The sequence below is a fragment of the Rhamphochromis sp. 'chilingali' genome (assembly GCF_963969265.1).
Source record: "Rhamphochromis sp. 'chilingali' genome assembly, chromosome: 3".
In the NCBI taxonomy this organism is placed as follows: Eukaryota; Metazoa; Chordata; class Actinopteri; order Cichliformes; family Cichlidae; genus Rhamphochromis; species Rhamphochromis sp. 'chilingali'.
Window position 1 is genome coordinate 21,072,691 of NC_137931.1, and position 21,853 is coordinate 21,094,543.

The 21,853-nt window shown below is 39.6% G+C and overlaps 1 protein-coding gene across 1 annotated transcript; it reads right to left on the bottom strand.

The window, feature by feature from the left end:
• Positions 1-13,342: 13,342 nt before the first annotated feature.
• On the bottom strand, positions 13,343-17,874 carry LOC308393245 (ADP-ribosylation factor-like protein 4C). The gene has a single exon (XM_080876874.1). The coding sequence runs from the start codon at positions 17,439-17,441 to the stop codon at positions 16,857-16,859; it is 585 nt and encodes a 194-aa protein (XP_080733000.1). The 5' UTR covers positions 17,442-17,874; the 3' UTR covers positions 13,343-16,856.
• Positions 17,875-21,853: the final 3,979 nt, after the last annotated feature.

The following is a 21,853-nucleotide window of genomic DNA, read 5'->3' on the forward strand; positions in this document are numbered from 1 at the left end:
GGAAGGAAATTAACATTTGGCTCCAGGAGCAGCACAACCAAACCACCGTGAAGCTGGTTAGTGATTTATTTTCAGAGTTTAGAAGGCATTTGTCTCTGTTAGTGGCACTAGGAAAATAGCAAAAAACATTAAAACATTACTGAGACAACCTGCGCTGACTTTTCTCTCTAATGAAATCTCCATTTTACACCCAAAATGCAATTATTAGGTTCACACCACAACTGAATCTTTTGTGGTTCCTTTAAAATAAAGACTTTTCTGTCATAAACTGATCCATCAAAGGTCCACACCGGTACATAAAGATCACCATAATTTAGAAAATGAATTGTGTGAAGTTCAAACTTATGTGGGTGAGGACCTCCTGCCTAATGTGTACCTTCAATTCTCAAACAAACCCTACATCATTTTAAATAAAGTGTTTATCTGTGAGTACTCTCTGATGTAAAAAACAAACCTAGACCTGCCATTCAGAACTTTTGGGGATTTTGTTTCCCATTCCCATCACATAAAGCTATTTAGGGTTACTGTCAGTTGACTATCTTCTCTCATCAGCTGAAAATAAACAAATCCCCAGTAGAAACGTTTTCTCCCATCCTCCTTTACTTCCTATTGCAGATCTGATTCCACTTCCTCAGCTCTCTATCACTCGGTTCATCTCCAGCTGAGGAAATCTGGCTTTTAGCCTCGCTGACCTCATATCACATGTCTCAGGAAGCTACTGCTGCTGGGTCAAAACCTAAAGTATAAACTTGCAGTTACAGTTTAGCTGGTAAACTCAAATTTGGCTGTGCTCATCGGCTCTGAGGTGTCATTATAGACTCTATGATATTTCAGTGGAAACGCTATCAAACAGGAAAGTGGGGAGTACAGTTAAAGAGTGCTGCCAGTGTTTTAGCCACACTTGATGCCTGCTGTGAGATCATTGCCCTACATAAGTACAGCTTACATGTTCCAACTGAGGAAACTACCACTTTTATTTACTTACTTGGCAATTAAGAAGTCAGAGCTTGAGGGCATGTGAGGAAGAAAAATGCTTGGAGTAATTGGAAAAAGTTGATGATCTGACCTAGTGCTAACACTCACAGGAAATGATATAAAACCTGGAATACTGAAATAAAGTATTCTGTGATATTTATGTAATGTTCCAGGTATTCTAATGGCATGTTAGCAGTGTTGTAAAGTCATATTTCTGTCAGTCTGTGAGGTTGAATAAACAGAGAGAAGGGGACTCTGCAGCTCTGCTCTGTTAGCGCACTTTAGGAGTCTACTTTTATGCCTGAGGTACATATGCTCCTTTTTGTACCATGAAACATTAGAAAAAACACAAATAACTTTTGGTTACAGGGTCCATTTTGTCATTATTTACGACCAAAATCACTTCAATGTATGACCCATTTACTACAACTGAAGTTCAGACTCACTGACTTGGATTAAAATGAAAGTTACATAAGAACATTCAAAGTTTCCAAAATCCTTTCAGCTCCATCTGGAGTCAAAATATCATGATAACAAAAGATGATGCACCGTTTAGCTTCATGACCTAAAAGTATGCTGCCAAACATGCAAAAACATACTCAAATCTAAAATTTGAGTATTCTTTGTACAGAAAGTCCTTATTAAGCTTTTAAGAACTAGTTTATAATGTGAAACAAGTGATTACTAAAGCATAATCTTCAGCTATGTTTTAGCTTATAGCACTGCTCAGCTAATTAACTGCATGCACCATAAATGGTAAGTTAGCATTAAGCTAGCTGCATAATAGCATAGCATAGCATCTTTATTTATAACTCACTTTACATCCAACAATGTTGACCAAAATGCTACAAATATAAAACAGAGAGGAAACAGGAGGAACAGACGGCAAGCCATACACATCGGCGCCATCTTGCAATGGGTTTTCTTTGGGTTTATACGTATACTAGAAGAATTGTAAAAACTACAATTTATAATGAACACAAAATACTCAGTTGTCAAGTTAACTGATGGTATTCAGCCAAAGCTAATGTTAGCATTTCAGTTACACCAGTTAGCCGCACATTTAAATGTTAAGGCCGTCCAGATGGTTCGTCATTAGAGGACATGATGGGCCTCAGCCTCAGCAGGGAGTGTTCGCCCAGGGCGCCAAACAGGCTAGGACCGCCACTGCTCACAGGGTCTACGAACTGAAAATCTTTCCCCTCTTGGAATACATACATACAGACTGCTTTTACTCAAAATAACTACAAAACCAATTCCAAGACCAATGCTGCCTGGCATCCCGTGCATGCTTTCAGTGTCTTACCTTCACATATTCTCCCAGTAACCTCTGGGAGATTCCCATTTTAGAGTGTCCCACCCTTTGGATTACAGAGGTGAGGTAAGATGTGTAATTTAACACGTCAATGACACGCTCCACCAAACAGCTGCCAGTAAAGTTATAAATCTGACGCCATTTCACATTTTTCCCCCAGACCTTCACCCCTCCATTTTCGGTCTTAACCTTAGATACAGTCAGCATTTAAATTCTGTTTCAGGGTTGCTTTTTGTCTTTCTGTCGTAGCCTCGTATGCCCTAATTTTTTGATATATAGTTATATTAATAGCAGCATGAGCATGAATAAAAGATTGAGATCGGGTGTAGGGTCTGACACAGAAAACAACCTGCTGCTTTTACACTGACCTGCAAATTTTTATTCACTGAATGAAAACTTATGATTTCTTCTTGAAACATGACCTGAAAGGACAATGCAAGCTGTCAGATTTGCATTTAAATAGCCTTATTGTGAATCCTCCAGCATGTGTGTGTTGGTGTGCTACATGTGAAATAATTTGCTTTGACAGCAGCAAAGAGAGAATCAGAGCTTGGATGCCACCTACACATATCTGAGCAGATTTCTGAGGTTTCTGAAGGAGCTGCTGCTTTTTTTTCGCACCAGAAATCAGGCTTCACACGATCGCTTTGCACGTGTTTGCATGATGACAGTTAGAAGTCCATGTACAAGAAATTATTGTTGGCGGGATCATCAATCTTAAATTATTTTTAATATGCAACTTTCCCTTTCTGCTGTAAGCAATTACTCAAGACGTATATTATGCTCCTCTGCCTCTGTGGGTCTCACTTTGTTCCCTTCACTCTCCTTGTAGACAAGGAGTTGCACACAAGCAGTGTGTATTATGGTAAAAAAGCTATGTTTTCTTTCAAAAGTCTTTTTATTAGACAAAGGTTTCAATGCAATGTATACAATAATACAAAGTGCTTCAAATTTTTTCAAAATTTTCAAATTCTTGTTCCCATCCTGACCATTAAACAACAAATAATTGGCAGCCTGCTGCCCAACTAAACCATCCATCCATCCACTTATCCTTTTCAGGGTCGCAGGGGGTGCTGGAGCCTGTCCCAGCTGTCATAGGGCGAGAGGCGGGGTACTCTCTGGACAGGCTAACACAGGGACAGACAACCATTTGCACTCACATTCACAACTATGGGCAATTTAGATTTTTCAATTAACCTATCCCCATAAAGTGCATGTCTTTGGACGGTGTGAGGAAGCTGGAATACCTGGGGAGAACCCATGCAAACTCAGGGAGAACATGCAAACTCCACACAGAAAGGACATTGTAGCTTTTAGCCATTGTGCATGTGAGGGGGGAGAAGAGTCTTTCCACTTCACACTTCAGCAAAATAGCTCGCCTGGCCAGCAGTAATGAAAAGTTTAATGCTCTAAGTCTGGAGTTGGACAGATTCAGATTCTGGACCACACGAAACATAGCATAGAGTGGCTCTGGTTCAGTTTGATGCTGCAGGACATCAGACAATGTATGGAAAACAGATTTCCAAAAGGTGATCAACAAAGGACAGGACCAGTACATATGAAACAATGTACCAGGAGCACACCCACACCTTCTACAGGCTGCGCCCACCCCTGGGTATATGTGTGCCAGCCTATCCCCAGACCAATGCCCCTGATGAACTAGCTTAAATTGGATAAGTGTATTTCGAGCACACATTGATATATTGTGAACCTGGCCAAGGATAGAGTCCCACAGTTCATCTGTAATATGAAGGGTAAGGTCCTGTTCCCATTTAGATTTGATAGCAGCTACTGAAGAGCATTGTAAATTGTAAATTAAATTATACAAGGCTGATATTATGCCCTTGAGGTTGGGTTGACCATTAAGAAATCGTCTACTGGATTGTGTGGAGGTATTTGGGAGAATTGTGCTGTCATAGTCTGCACGTAGTGTCTGGCCTGTAAGAAACGAAAAAACTGAGCTGCAGCAATGCCAAATTTGGTGGATATTTGAGAGAAACTTGCAAATTGTCCATCTACATATAAGTCTGCAAAAGTTTTTAGGCCCTTTCTATGCCAGATATGAAAAGCATTATCTGTCATTGAGGGAACAAATATGTGGTTTGCTGCAACTGGGCTTTGAAGTGAGAAAGCCCGGAGACCCAGAGTCGTCCTAAACTGAGACCAGATTCTAAGAGACTGCTGGACAACTCTATTGTTACTGGGTAGAGGCAATGCCAAAGGGAGTGATGAACCTAAAGTCGCAGGTGGAGAAATTTTCCCACTTGAATATGACTCCATGGCAACCCAAACTGGTGTTGACGTTTTTGGATGGTAGTGTCTCCAGTACAGCAAACACCTGATATTGGCGGCCCAATAATAGTACTGGAAATTAGGGAGGACTAAACCTCCAACCGGCTTGGGCCTTTGAAGAATAGATTTCTTCAATTTTGGATGTTTACCATTCCAAATAAATGAAGTGATTAGAGAATCTAGAGATTTAAAAAAGGATTTTGGAATCAGGATAGGGAGGGATTGAAAAACATATAGGAATTTTGGAAGTAGCATCATTTTCACTGAGTTAATCCTACCTATTAAAGATAAGGATAATGGGGACCATCTGGACAGCATATGCTTGCACTGTTCCAGCAGGGAGAGGAGATTCTTCTTAAACAAACAATTAAATTGCTTTGTGACACATATCCCAAGGTAATCAAAGTGGTCTGTGACTATTCTAAAGGGAACATTTACCAGTAGAAAAGCTATTTTGCAAAATCTATTTTTTTTTATAGTTCTTTGTGCGCTTTCCATATCTGTACAATCTCAGAGAACATATTAAATAAACAACGAACAGAATGACATTGTTCAGTTGGTACTAAAGAGCCCAAAGTGAGCCAAGACAATACTCATTACAAAACTTTCATGTTGTTTACACCAAATTCTGAAATCAAGTCCTCAGATACTGAAAATCAAGACTCAGACCAGGCAACTTTATTTTTCCAGTCTTCTATTGTCTAGTTTTGCTTAACTGTAGCCTCAATTTCTTATTCTAAACTGACAAGAGTGGCACCTGGTGTGGTCTTCTGCTGCTGCTGAGATGCTCTTCTGCAGTTGTAACGAGTGGTTATTTGAGTTACTGTTTCTCTCCTCAGGTTGGCCATTCTCTTCTGAGCTACGTCTCACTGGATATTTTCTTTATTTGGTACATTCTCTGTCAACACTAGAGAGGGTTATGAGGGGAAAAGCTCAATAGATTAGTATCCCATTCTGATGCTCAGTTTAGAGGCACTGGGCTGCTGTCACGTGATTTGCTGATTAGATATTTGCATTAATGAGCTGCTGAACACATATAGCTAATAAAATGATTGTAGACTCTGTGCGTATAAAAAAATGGACGCAGCCTCAGAATTGCATCAAATCTGCATTCTTTCTATTGGCCAGCAAGGGGCGACTGTTTTTGATGGTATTAATATCGAATTACCCTACTTCTCACTTAGGTTTATTTTATAAGTTATGATCCCATTTAGAGTAAAACAGATACAAACACAATGAGACTACTTCCATATTTTAACTGTCTTACTCTATGGTATATTAAAATATTTAATTTCTGATTTGCTCTTGCCCAATCCGAAAGCAGATTTCATATGTCGTCTGCATTTCACTGCTTAATTTGATATTAAATGACTTGCTGATGGCTCTCTTACTCTCTCTCTTTCTCAGACTCCAAGCCTGTAATTAAAATGATAATGAGCGTTGTTGCAAATAAAGGCTCAGTCGTGACGTAAGCAGTGACTCTTGTTTCACCCGGCTTGGTGCTGTGCAGGTGGAAACGCTGCCGGATTAGCCTCCTCTTGAACCGGCTCATGGCTTCACAAAAACCCAAACACGGTGAATGAGGGATGATTGAGAACCGGCTGCAACAGCAGCGCATAGGCGGAATTTGCATTTTAATAGCAAGAGCTCATCTCCAGTGTGCTATTGATCCATTTTGAACAGAAGGATAGAAATTATGATGTGCCGAGAGAGAACCAGATGTGATGAATGGTGGAAATTCCTCCTGCATTCTTCCGTAATTTGGGACAATGTTGAGGTGCAGAACATGATGACTGGGTTTCTTTAAGGTTTTTATAGAGCCCTAAGTTAGAGCCTAGATTTGTGGCACTTTGATGATGATGATGATGATGATGATGATGATGATGATGATCATCATCATCATCATCATCATCATCATCATCATAATAATAATAATAATGTTTTTTTTTTTGTAGTCAGGGTCAAGATTTTATTTGTATTTATATACAATTCACATATTTTTTTTCAACTAATGTTTGCTAATAAATGATGCATTTTTCTCCACTTCAGATGTAGAAACTGTGAAATGGTTTTTGATTCAACATGAAAAAAAAAGACCATTCAAAAGGATGTTTCAGGATGATGAGATTGTAAATTACAGAAAAAAAGTAGTTGTTCTTCATAGCTTAGCTCAGCTAGCATCTGTGCAAAAGTTAAAAGAATGGTAAATGGTAAATGGCCTGTATTTATATAGTGCTTTTCTAGTCCCTAAGGACCCCAAAGCACTTTACACATCCAGTCATCCACCCATTCACACACACATTCACACACTGGTGATGGCAAACTACATTGAAAGAAAGAAAACATGCCCGAAAATATTTTTAAGACCACATTTAAGCGAGCAAAGTGAAGCAAGCAGAACATGGGCTTTAATAAACTAAGCTTAAGATTTTTGCACAAAAGTCCTAAGGTACCTCTCATCTCTTTATATTTTGTTTCCAAGGAGCAACAGATTTTCGTATGTTTTTAAAGTGGTCTTGAACAATATGTAATAAAATCATACCCGGATAGAAAAACACACAGTGGAGCACTATCAGTCATGGATCGGCCTCCCCAGAGCCCGGACCTCAACATTATTGAAGCAGTGTGGGATCATGTGGACAGAGAACAGAACAAAAGGCAGAAACATCCAAGAAGAGCTTTAAATGTCCTTCAAGAAGCCTTATGCACAGTGTGTGCTGTATGATTTTCATATCAGACTGAGATACAGCGCACACTTAATGGACAAAAGTATTGGCCCACACTTTCTAATCCTTGAATTTAGGTGTCTTCAGTCCTATGGCTGCAGGTGTATTCAGATGGGAGATAAAACTAAAGGCTAAGAGACCAAATTAGGAACAGCACAAATGTATTGTATATAAAATTGGGCAAAGCCACATTTAGAAGCCTCAGCTTTAGCAATTTGGATGCCGTTAAGTAGATTTTTGGAGCCAGAAATGACTATATTTAAAACGGTGGGAAGAGCACTAATTGATGACCCAATGCAAGCTGCATCCCTGAATCGTAACACTGCAATGCACTAACACAGATACTAGATATCGGATATCATTACTAGCTTTCCTTTTGCCTTGGCAGTTACTACTGAACTGGGAGTTAGTTAAGTGCATTCCAGTGGTAGTTGCTGTAAATATTGCTGAATGTAAATTTATTTATTTTTTTGGTTAAAAAAAAGACAGCTGCAGTATGTTCATCGATAGAATCTGGTCATAGTTTTGGAAATCAGGACTTCGTATTTTCCACTTCAAATGGCACGCACCATTAATGCTGAGTAACAAATGAATATAGTGCTACAATTTCAGTCACCTAAGGTAAAGTGGAAACTTTATCAAAGAATGCTCCATATGTCCTCTGATACTTTGCCACAAAGCAGATAATGTTTCCTTCTGTCCGCTGATACATATATGTGCAGTTCATGTATTCTATACCATCTATGGATATTTATGTTAAAAGGATAGATCTGGTTTATGCCTGAGATTTGATCAGAAAAACTGATGAAGACAGATTTGACATCTTTGGCTGAGCAAGAAGATTTTACAACCAATGGACTCAAAAGACCGAAAAAGATCAAGGCCTGAAGTCGCAGACCTGCAGCTCAGAGGAGAAAGAGGACTAAAAGGCCAGACTAAAGTCAGCTTTAGTGTTTCAACAGCTTTCTACTTGATCATCAGAACAAGTAAAACCTCTAAGCCTGTGTTGTCTCAACAGCAGCTAACCCTAACAACATTCAACAATAAATCACACAACAACTGATTCTGTCTGTGGCAGATTGGACACCAGTGAAGGAAGATTTAAAGACATATTGAGAAAACTTCCCCACACTGATTAATTAAAGAATTCTTTTAATCCTATTTTTGAAGTTTTGAAATTGTTTGATGACCTGCAGTGTTTATGCAGAAAACACAAATTGGCTCTAAGCCCTTGGAGACAAACTATGGGTGTTTCATTTTACAGCAGGAGACATTTCAGTAGCAGTCAAAGGTTGTAATTGAAAATACCAGCTGTGGCTGATTCAGTGTGAAACCAACACAGTTGAAAAATGAAGCCAAAAAGCTGCAGTCACTCATGTGCCCACTAGAGTCTGGCTCCTAAATCGAATCAGTCCCCATAGACTTCCATGTTAACATGTCCAGCTGTACAACAGAAATAAACATGTTTACAGCCTGCTTCAAGTCTCTACAGTTAACTACTTCATATTTCTCATAATACACGAAGAGGAGGTGAACTTCTTATAAAGTTATGCATTATTAAGGTGCTTTGATTGACAGAGCTGTCTCTGCTAGGCTTCAGAATCTGAATCACTGAACGGTTGACTGTAACTGGTTTGCTGTGTGATACCGTCCAAGAGGTTTGTGCTGCATATTTGCTGAAAAAAATCCTAGTATTTTATTTGTATATTATTTACTTATTAACTTGCTGTGGCCTTAGTCACACAAACATACAGACCAATCAGTGAACCCCTGGTAAACACCATACATGAGGTAGAAATATGCATTTGTAACATGAGCTGGTGAGGGTGGAGAAGCTAGCAATGTTAGCTATTAGCACTAGTGATTACCAGATTAGCTTAGAGAGACACATAGCACATTTATTTGGCAGAACTTAACAAAGACTTTATGGTACCAGTTCTTCATTGCACTATATTAACTTTTCACACATGACAGTAAGGTGTAGATAACAGCCTGCACCAACTTTTTACAAAATAGAGCCAGAGAAGTACACACTTGCACCACCTTGCAGTCTCATTCATTACTGCATCCATATTCATATCCACAGAGTCCAGCTGTTACATATTCTCCGACCACTTGTAAGTGGTAGTTGGAGGTTGGTGAAATTTGCTGGGTGCAATTGGTTGCAAAAAGTGATAACTTTCTTGTGATTGTTTGGTTGCTAGCATGTTTCTGCAGTGGCCCATTGTTTGTATCAGTCTATTTGCAAATGCTCACCGACTGGTCACCAAGCTGCAGTGAAACTAAAATATTCGATACAAGCTTAAAAGGAACACCGTTCACCTTCAAAGTAAAGGTTGTACTTGTATAAATATGTTTGTTAGTAAGGCGTAAGTTTAACTTTAAAAGTCAAAGTTTTCCGTTTCTGGTTTGTGTTGCACTCTCTTGAGTTTCATTGCCGCTCAGCAGTTAGTTGGCAAGTCTTTACAGACACGTAAGTGTCTTTCATGCAAAATGTGTTCAACTGAGGTAATCCCTTAGATATCAAAGCAATTGCAAGTAGGTTTTTGTAATGCACTTTTTTGGGAACAGTCAGAAAACTCCAGCAACCACTCGCCAACCGATTGGTGAATACACATTTTTCCCCAACAACCAGTGGCCAACCATGGCTATAATGCTCAAGTCAAGGATTTAATAGAGTTTACAAACCAATGCTTTCTATGTAAACATTTAATATTGATATAAACAGGCAGCTATATAAATTGTTTCTGCAAAGCTGCTTCAATTTTAAACTGAAAATTTAAAAAATTTATAATTTAATTGGGAGTGCTTGATATGGCCTTTACAGCCCTGTATTTGTATAGCTTTTTCCCATATAATTGTTTGTTGTTGTTGTTGTTGTTTTAAGAACTCTAATCCTTGGTGATTTGCAGTAACTCAACTACATGCTGTAATTCAAGCGCATGTTTAGACAAACGGTTTGAACTGTCAACAAAAATCTGACAACACAACATTGGCAATACTTTAAATACATAAAATAATCCCACCCGTGCACATTCAGCACCATTTTTAAGCATGTTAACGTTGGCGTTCAAAGCTTTCGCATGCAAAGCAAAAATGTCACGGCCATCAATTTTGGACGGCGAGGGTGGAAGTGTGGAGGATTATCAGCATGCACAGTTAAAACATGAAATCCCCTTGATGGCCCACCAACAGAAACATGCAGAAAAGGAAGCAGGAAAACAAGACAGATAAATACAAACCGGGCTGGAACCTCTTTGCTCTGTCAACAGTTTGAACGGAGACATGACAGAATCCTATTTGACTGAGCATAGAAGAGGGAGATTTGTGAAGTAGAAAAAGCAATGAATGAGTAGAGGGGAATAAATATGGCCATTCCAAACACTGACTTTAAGGCTCATTAGAATTTTACAAACTCTTTTTTTCCTTATATACTGCATGCTGTGTTTGCACTAGTAAAACATGAATAAATGAGGACTGGATTAAGCCTTTCGCGCAGCGCTGTATTTTATCATAAAGTTTGAAAGTTAGTTGTTAGTTGATCCGACTGAGAAACAGAGGGACACTGCACAGTAAAAAGCAATGTCCGATGCTGACCCACACATCAACCCCAACCTCCTCCCTGTGCTGATTTTGGAGCTCTTAACTGTCCTTTTCACCTTTTCTCCTGTTATAATTACTATGGACACTTGAGGACAATCATTTAAACAGAAATATTAAGAACTACAGTTTTTTTTTTAACTGTTTTTAGCAAGGAGGACTAAATGTGCAAACTAGTTGTCCTATTTGTGTAGTTCTTTTAGCAGTAAGAGAACTTCTGTTAACTTCTTCATTAAGAGAAGCTCCACGAGCTCCATGAGAATAAAATGCATCATCATCCATTACTCACATGTGTTGTTATAGGCTTGTTTTTAAATCCTCAGAGATCCAATCAAAGCTTAAAATATCTGTTTGCGTATACGGGCACTGGATTCCCATGCCTGTCTGCGACTTGAAACAGTGACCTTTTGCCTCCCAGTTCTCCTCTTAGCTCAGATACAGCATGTCTGATACTCAGATAAACCACTGAATACATTCTTCTTCCTCCAGACAGTTTAACCAAAGTCGAGAGATAACAACCGTCTCATTTCAGGAGCACAGTGTGTGTGTTGCAATTACACTGAGTTACATGAGTGACACAAACCATAATAATAAGACGGGAAGCCATTTGGCTGTAAACACGATGACTGGAGGAAGGTATATTTGGCACTAGACAGAAAGCGAATCAACAAAAAGAAGGAAAACAAGCACTTTGATTGTGCTCTATCCTTGGACATGGCATTTCAGCCTGCTTTCAGAGCTTCCTATTCATAATCCCTAAACATAAAATGCCACAAGTTAAATGGAGGAAGCAAAACCCATACAGTACACAATATTTTGTTTTTTAAACATGGCAGCTTAAGGTAACAATTTATTTCTCAGTGTATGAGAGAGTTTATTGGCCTTAATTATAGAGTGGGGTAATCCAGCTGACTTGGCAAACCTTCAGCTATTAACAATATTCATATAGTGTAAATTAATTGGTGCAACAACCTCTAAGCACATGGCCTCAGTCTTTTCAATTAACAATATGGCACTTTAATCGATAGACCAATTCATTTTTGTTGAGTTGCATGCCATAGCAGCATGTACTACAATAAAACAGATTATATATACTGTTGCTACTGTGTAGCAGAACAGCATATATTCACCAACTATTTCATTAGGTACACCTTGCCAATACTGAGTTGGACCTGCTTTTGTCCCCAGAACTGTTTAATTCTTCATGGCATAGATTCCTTTAAGAGTTTGGTCCATATTGGCATGACAGCATCACACTTGCTGATCTGGTGACTGTGGATGCCATTTGAGTGCAAAGAACTCACTGTCAAGCTCAAGAAACCAGAGTGAGATGATCTGAGCTTTGTGACACGGTGTGTTATCCTGCTGGACGCAGCCACAGAAGATGGCACACTGTGGTCATAAAGGGATGGTTGTGGTCAGCAACAATACTCAGGCTGTGGTGTTTAAAGCTGTTGAATTGTTGGTGTTGACTTCAGTTCTGCCTTTGATCCTGGATAAACTAGCACTGAAGCTCCTGGGACACCTGGAACTGTCCACGTCACTGCATTCTTATGACTGTCTAATGACAGGAAAGAATTTTTAAATATACTGATACTGAGGAGGCCAAATTATGTCAAAGAAAATATCTCTCAGTCCATTACACCATCATGTTTTCATGTTGTTTACACCAAATTCTGAGCCTGCCATCTGAATGCTGCAGCAGAAATCGAGACTCATCAGACCAAACAATGTTTTTACAATCTTGTCCAGTTTTGGTGAATTGTAGCATCAGTTTTCTGTTCTTAGCTGACAGCAGTGGCAGTGTGCACTTTTACTGCTGTTGAGATGCTCTCCTGCAAACCTTGATTGTAACAAGTGTTTATTTTAGTTACTGTTGCCCTCCTAACAGCTCAAAGCACCCTGGCCATTCTCCTCTGACCTCTGAAATCAACAGCACATTTACACCCAGAGAACTACTGTTCACTGGACTTTTTCTCTCTGTTTTGGACCATTCTGTGTAAATTCTTTAGGCGATTGTGTGGGGAAATCACAGTAGATCAGCAGTTGCTAAATACATGCAAGTTTACCTACTGAAGTGGCCAATGAGTGTTGTTTTTGTTGACTTTATAGTTTATTTATATTTTTAAATTTACACACCATTAGCATTGTTAGTAGTAAAAAGGTAAAAACCTCGAAACAATATCAGGCTGCTCAAAAAGAGAGCAACTACCTAAATCTGAGTTTAAATCAGGAAGCACAACAGCAGTGAAACGTGCAAAGGCCATGAAGTTTTACTGCAGATATACAGCCTTTAAATTATATTTTTTAGCTGGGAGCTGCTGGGATTTTCCCACCCTGATTAAAACTTTGGAAACCAAACACAAGTCAAACAACACACAAGTTGAATTACAAAGAGTTTAATCCCAAAAATACTTTTTCCTTTTTTCCTGTTTTGGCTTGTAATACATAGTTTGGTCTTGCTGTATCGTGGCTGTAACGCTATAGTACTGTATCATTTACATTGTCTGAAGTAGTGGCTGTCATGCAATGTTGGACACAGCTCGACTTAGCAGAAAGATGCCACGTTCACATCAGAAATCCTGACTGTAAAGAAAAAGAAAGAAAGAAAGAAAGAAAAAAAGTTAACATTCATGTCTTCCCACTTGAGCTACAGGTATGACAACACAGTCACCTCTACAGTGTGACTAAGGTTCGACAGTTTGTTTACTTTGTAGACATCAAGCTGCAGCACAATAATGCTGCTTCATCTCTTCTTGTCTTTCATCGTGAATGTGGCATCAGAGAACAGTCTGTACAAGACATTCAACAGTCTTGTCATTTAAGACCAAATGCTAATGTCAGTGACTTTTTATGGGCTCCTCAGCAAGTTGGCTTTCAGGTATGTGAAACATTATGTTGATGTTAAGCTTTATGGTTATTTCTCACTCTGTAAAATATTTTATGAGCAGCTGAACAGGTTCCAGCCTGTTGGTTTGTTTCACTTCTTCACTGTGACAGGAAGACACTCGGCTTCTCGACTGTCCACCCATTGTCACCCCAGGGAATTTTGACAAAGCTGCTAGCATCACACAGGTTGTCCTCTGCAAAAGCCAACAGTGCTGTTCAACAGAGGTTTATCAAACTTTGTGGTTTTTTGGTTAGTTTGGCTTTTTATCATTTCCTGTTTTTTTTTTGTTTTTTTTATTTTACATGGCATTTGGTGACTAAAAATAATATTGATTTGGGATGAAATATCACATCTCAATTAGGACTGTTTGACTACGGGGGAAAACAATTCCAGATCAGCAGAGCTGAGTTACCTCAAAATGTCAAGTTATTTCCACAGTTTTGAGTTATTTAAGTTTTAGTTTTGAGTTATTATATTTGAGTTAAAATTTTGACTTTGTATGGCTGTTATTAGTATCGCTGTTATTTAAAACAACAACATTGGGACTTTTAAAACATTCTGCGCTTGAGGAACAAAAATTGTATTTGCTGTTTTTTCCAAACAGCTGACTAAAAATATCCATTCCTGTGATATCAATGCCAAATTGTGGCATCTCCAAAATACCAGCAGCTTTGACAAGATGTAGATTTTTGGCACCTTGGAGATGAAAACAGGTTCTGAACACGTGTCCTTTCACTGCCAGGAGGTTGAATCAGTCTGGGATGCACTCATAACACTTCTCAAGCACTCTGAGGGGCAGCTGGTTTGCTTTAGAGCAACTAAAGGAGCTAAAAATGACTCTATATGCTGATGACTATGTCATGTTTTGGTGTAAGATTTCTGATGGTAGTTTGATTAATTGGTTGTGTGATTTCCCTTCCATTCAGCATTATTAGCTATAACTAAATTTAAGTTTGAGAATTTAAGAGAGAATTTTGTGTGAAAAGTAAGAGTAGATGGATGCACAAATAATATAATCAGTGTTTGCTGTATTTATCAGCCAACACTAACAAGAGTTATATTAATCTGCAATGTCCAGTTTTTATTAGGTAAAATTAATCTTGAACTATAGCCAACATTACATGTAATGGCTTAAATGGACCCACAGTGTCCATGTGCAACTCTTGTACCATCAAGCCGTATTATTCTTGCGGCAATATTGCATTAAATACATAAAACAGTTGCATATATAGCTGAAAAAAGTTGAACTGTTAAAAATAGGGGGAAAAAAAAGATGCAGCATTTGTAAAATTCTCCAAAACAGATCAAATCAGCTTGTCACAGAGCAGAAGGCCTTCAATTTGACTTCCAGAGGAGGGATAATCAAAGGTGGTTCCACTGAGGAAGACACAGAAAATGAGCAAGATGAGGGATGAGGAAGAACTGATTTCAGATAGCTCAAATTAGGGCTGCTCAATTAATCGAATCACGATCTGGGCTTTCAACGATCATTAAAAATGACTGAGCTGATTATTAGCCCCTCCCTCGTGCTTTACTCTCACGCTGCTCCGTGTGGCAAATCGAGCGCACCTCTCTGCATTTCGAACACGTGTCACAACAATTAAGAGCAGCGGTCCCCAACCTTTTTTGCGCCACGGACCAGTTTATGCCCGACAATATTTTCATGGACCGGCCTTTAAGGTGTCGTGGATAAATACAACAAAATAAAACTAGTACCGGTACCGAAAAAAAAGAAATTTATTCAAAACGATAACAAAATAACGCTGAAAACCGATAAAAACCCTGAAAACTATACATTTCACACCTGAGCCTCAACTCTCGCGGCCCGGTACCAAACGACTCACGGACCGGTACCGGTCCGAGGCCCGGGGGTTGGGGACCGTTGATTAAGAGGACCCGAGGGAAGCTCGGAAAGCTAAGCAGAAGTTATTTGGAGAGGAGAGTGACTGCCGTTGGTTGAAAAGAGAGGTAAAAAAAACTTCAGTGGTGTGGAAACATTACGTGGATCAATTAGACATATTGTGTAAACTTTGCTACAGTGTCATAGCTGCACCACAGAGCAACACTGCAAAGTTCACTGAACATAGATGTTTACATTTTTCATTTATTTTTTATATTGCAAACATTTGCACTGTTATCAGTATTTGCACACTATTTTATATTATTTTTTGACAATCTTTAAAGTCATTATTCAATACATTGTTATTGTTAAATAAATATCGTCAAATAATCGAGATCTCAATTTCAGTGAAAATAATCGTGATTATCATTTTTGCCATAATTGAGCAGCCCTAGCTCAAATGCATTCTATATAACATAGTTTATTTAATTTTTTTACTCCTAAGCCAGTCATACCAGGTATATATATATCTCAGTTTGGCAGGGAAGGCTGTAAAAAACAACAACAACAAAAAACCCCACCAAAGCAGAGTTTCTGTGTCATCTCTTGGGAATCATCTTTGGTGTAACACCACCTCGCAGCTCTAAACACTGATCTGTGCATGAGTGCATCCCTAATCACATTTACAGCTGCCTTCTCACATCTGTGCACAGCACAGCAACAGGGAGCTCTGCCAGTGGATCAATACACTTTATAAAACATCTCCGCTACAATACACACATCCCCAATGAAACAGTCCTATTAATACTCCTCCATCAGGGAGAGTGCAGCGAGAGCCACAGTGTGCACAGACACAACTGCCTGTGAAGAACATTAAAACAGTCATCTACCAAGGTAAACAATCAATATTCTTCCCATGAATCTGACTTTAATATGACTTTTTTTTTTTTTTTTTAGAATTTATGCTATTCATGAATATACTATATAGATTTCATCTGCAAATACGCATTCCTACAGGAAAGTATGGATGCTAATGAGTTTATATGATATGCATTTTCAGCTCATTTTGCATCTCTATGAGTATATTTTCCTCCTATATGGAGACTTGCAGTATTTCTGTGGTGTTTTTTCTTCTTTCTTTTTTTTGTTTAATCCATTCTGTTTCTATAGATGGGATACGTCATAGTTTATTAGCCATCATCCAGCCAAAGCCTGGCATCACTGCTTCTTTTTCTTCTGCTTCAGTGACTTCCTCCTCTTCACGATCATCTCGTACAGCTTGTCCATGCCCTCGTCCAGTCCCTCTCCGATGATGGCGCAGGCCGGCTGGACGTGGTACGGTGTTGAGGGGCTCAGCTCCGCCAGAGCGAGCTGCCTCTCGATCTCCCCGACGTCCAGAGCCCGGGGCAGGTCCTGCTTGTTGGCGATGACCAGCAGCGGGGTCCCCTGGTTCTCGGCGAACCGGGTGATCTTGTGCAGCTCGGTGCGAGCCTCCTCCAGCCTCTCGGTGTCCACAGAGTCTACCACGTACACGATGCCGTCCGTGCAGCGGCTGTAAGGCTTCCACAGGGGCCGCAGCTTCTCCTGGCCCCCGACGTCCCAAAAGTGACAGCTGATGCCCCTTGAGGCCCCCGCGCCTCCCAGCCGAATCCTCTCCGTGTTGAAGCCGATGGTGGGCACCGTGTTGACGAACTCGTTGAATTTGAGCCGGTAGAGAACGGTGGTTTTGCCCGCAGAGTCCAAGCCGAGCATGACTATGTGCAGGGACTGGAAGGCAGCCAGATTGGAGAAACTATTCCCCATGTCTGCAGGCTGGGGAGGAGAGACAGCGTGCACTCCCACAGCCCCACAGCAGCGAGCGAGATCACCGCAGGGGACGCTTAAAGGTCCCGGGAGTGATCCATCGTGGGTTATTAAAACGCGTAAAAATTAAAACGGCTTCTCCTCTCTCAGCAGAAGTTGGGGGCACAGCCCCTCGTTGCGCGGCGGCACTCCGGCAGCAAGAAACGCCGCAGCATCCCTGGACTCACTCCAACTGCATCTGCCCTCCACAAATTGTCAAATCACAGCACGTACAGCGGCTGCATGCACTCTCGCGCACCACACTCGTCTCCGCATCTGGCCGCTTGTCTCCGAGCAGCTGCCTTCATGTAGTGGCACACAACACAAGCACGAAGCGATGAAGCGTGACGCGTGGATCAGCCACTGAACGCTGCCATGGAGAGACGCGTCAAGTCAGACGGGAAAAACACAATAAAATCTGGCTTCCGGTTACGCGAAAGGGCTTTAAAAAATAAAAGCCTTTCACATTCGTGAGAGCAAACCTGCCAGCGGGGTGGATAAAGGATCTTAATATGAAAGGTGTTCAGTCGCCTTTCCTCTGCGCAGGGAGGCGTCCTCAGCTGTGAGACTCTGACACCTGCTGGTAAAAATGCGCAACTACAAGCAGCTGTGACTTTATGAGTGCAGATATAAAGATACACTAATTGTAAGATAGTATATATAAATATAAATACATATCAAAAATGGTTTCCCCCAGCCTGCAGTCAGTAATTTAAGTGACTGCCTCTGGCGCCATAAAACAAAAGAAAGAAGAAGGCAAATAAAGCCTGGGATTAGATGGAAAGGATGGAGAGTGAGTCAATATCGACCAAATATTACCCAGCACAGCTTGAAGTCATGAAACATGGCCCTTAAATTTGGAAACATGTAGAATGAAGCACCAGCTGGCCCCAACAGACGGACTCACAGAGAAGCAGCTAAAAGTTATTCCAAGCAGTCAGTAATTAGTTTCAACCAAAAGCAACACTCACATGGAGCAGGATTCATCTTCACTGTGCATTTCAGCAGTGGTTCCAAACAGGTGTTCAACTCATTTCTTTATATGTTTCTAGGAAAACGGAAAATAGGTGGAGCAACTTATTGAAAAATGTGCAAATATACATGGAAACACAGCATACTAGGCAATTCTAACATGTTTGAAAGTCAATATTTGGTATGATCACCTTTAGTCTCCTGCCAGATGTAGATGACCAACTTCTTTAGTACATTAGCAAGGAAAGCTGCGTCGATGATGGAGAGGTGATGTCAGTGCTAACCATCTAATAAAACAGTGACGCTGACCAGATGCCGGCTCAGCAGCAATTTCAGATTAGCATCTGTGACAATGACTGAATGTAATATGTTCAGCCAGCTGTTTTGCTTTTTTTAAAAAAAATCAAAAAGCAGGCCTGTTTTCTTTAAAAATTCAGAGATACGTGGTCCTCACAGGACAGCCACTACAAATGTAAGTAACGGAATATAGAGTACTTAAAACGAGATCCACCTTTAACTTATGCAGCAGTTACAGTAAAACATTTAAATAAATAAATAATTTAACAGTGATGATGAAGATTGTTCTGCAGAATTATTATTATAATTTTTTTTACTCTATGCACAAATTTTCCAATAAATAAATCCAAAGTTTCATTGATTATTTTTTGTTGAAATGCTGAGTGACATACAGATGTGTAGTGTTCAATATAGAGTTATAGTTATGGAAGGAAAAATTCACCAAAAATGTTCCAAAACAGTTTCCTCTCTCTTTTTGTTTATGTATATCAGCTGTTAACTAAATCATAAACTATGGTTTAATAAAAAAAAAAAAAACAACTAAAAGCAAAATTAATGTAATTTCATCATTTAGATGTAATTTTCTTTATACACGTTACTACGCAAAATAAAATCATCAATCATTGCAAAGAATATTGGGACGTTGATAAGGTTTTTTCTCAGATTTAAATATTGGAAATCCAAACGTGAACACTGCACTGCATGTTCTGGCGTCTTAAAAATATAGAGGTTGAAAACTGCCAAAATAATATTAATAATAATAAAAAACAAAGAATCAATGCTATTAAATGCATTAAAATAAAAAAATAAAAATAAAATAACTGTAAACAAGAGTTATTCTATATGTCTCTGTTTTCTTTCTTTCTTTTATCTGCGTCTGTATTGATTGTTTCATTTATTAATTCTGAGTGATTTATTTGTTTAGTTCCTTGTTTATTTAATTGTTTACATTTTTCAATTTTGGCAGCTTTGGTATTCCATAAGAAAATACAAGACGCACCTCATCAAACAACATAAACATGCCTTGTCAGATTGCTTAACACGATTCTGAAATTTTTGTGGTTTGCAGGTAAAATTATTTTTACATTGTTCATGTTGGAGGGAATGCAGACTCTGACTCAGATTCTGGTTTGGAGCAGGTCTGGGATCTGTAACAGAACTGACACCTGATTGGTTTACACTAATGATCTAACTGATCTATGCTGTCTTTAATTCATCTGTAAAACTAAATGAACATTAAAAGTCATCTCAGGATAACAGAAAATAATAATGTGCCTTTTAAGCAACAATAATCCAGAATTAATGCTCCTTTAATATTCTCCTGTCTTCATTTCATATGGAGATCATTACATTTTGGCTTTTTTATGCTATAGAATAAACCCATTGTTCCCATAAACTTTGTTACATACATGTGTTGCTGGTGTTAAAAGTATAAGGCATGTGATCATTTAACATGTGTACCACTAGATGGCGGCAGAGTTTCTCCTTGGAGTACCAGCAGTTTTCTGTAGTCAGAGGAAAAGTTTGCAAACACACACACACACACACAAAAAAATCAAACTGCTGTTCTTTTTCTTCACGATCAGTCCAAATCTAAGCTGCTTTTTTTCAGGAAAAAGATGTAAACTTAGCAAAGTTAATTCACATAAAAAAATCTTATCCTCCATTCAAAGCTTCTAACAAACACTCACTCAGACTGACATCGTGCTAGTGACGCATCTTTTCAAAGCTCAAAAAGAGTCCCCAAACTTGTTGATCTTAATTTTCATAGTCTAAAGTTTTTACGTATCATGGTCAGTATTGTGACAGCCCTATATGTGATGGACTCAACTCGACTAAATAAGAAGCATTAACAGTCCATTGTTACTTTAAGATGTAAAGGTTAATTTGTTTGGGTAAATTAAAAGCTTCCTCGAGTGCAGCTGGAAAAGCCATCGAACGCTCTGATGAAAGTGGCTCCCTCAGAGGGCCGCCTCCGGAAAAGAGCATCAAGAACTGGAGTTCATCAGAGTTACCAGCTTCAGAAAATCACCATCATCAATCCCCGACTAACAGCATCTAAGATTAGAGTCCACATCGAAGCCCAGAGTTCAAGCAGCAGATAGCTCTCAAGATCCATCCATCGGTCCATGTGCCCATTTTCTGCTGCTGTTAGGAGGAGACGGTGTGAATCAGGCCTTCATGGTAGCCAACTGCAGCCAAGGAACAACTACAGAGGGAGTCCAAGAAGCACAAGGAGTGGCCGTCAGAACAGTACAAACATGGATTATGATGAGTCCAAACCTACATCCAGGATGAGGGAGAACTACATCTATCTATCTATCTATCTATCTATACGAGAGCACAGCATAGCACAGCATCCCTCCAGATATAAATGACTATACGTTTGCTTTGTCATGACTGACACTCATTCTTCAGTTTGACTGCAACAACAATCGCTCACATTGCATCTTTACAGCACCTGTCATACCTGCTGCTGATCGGATATGATCTGATAACAGCTCTCATTGTGAGCCTTCATTAAATTCCACCCCGGGCACAAATAATTCATCTAATTAGCCAGAAGAAGTGAAAGCAAGTGTGTGTGTGCAGCAGCAGTGTTAGCAGAGGGGAAAGAAAGCCAGTCCCTAAACGACAACACAACCTGAGTCATCAAGACCCGACTAATTGTCCTCGCTGTCCTCCTCCTTTATTGATTTCCCTTTTATTACTGCATTCAAGATCAATAAAACGAATTATAAACAGGGTGTGGACACGCCCGCGTGCGCACACACACACATGCACACAGCTTAACTTTATAAGACCACAACTCACTCTAATTGCGCTCCTCTCTCTCTTCCTCTCTCTAACTAGGCTGGATGTCTCTCGCCCACCGCCCACGCCGCCTTCTCATCCATAAAACAAAAGTCTCCCTCTCTGATTTACTTCTCATTTATTCCACCGTCTCCTCCATGTTCCACAGGTAACAGATGACGAGCTGCAGACAGATGCTGAGAGAGCCTCAAACAAGCTGTTTAACTATCAACTGCCAACTTTCAGAAGAAAAAGAGAAAAAACACATCTATAACTCAGATGATGTAAAATTAATTAGATACATAGGCTGA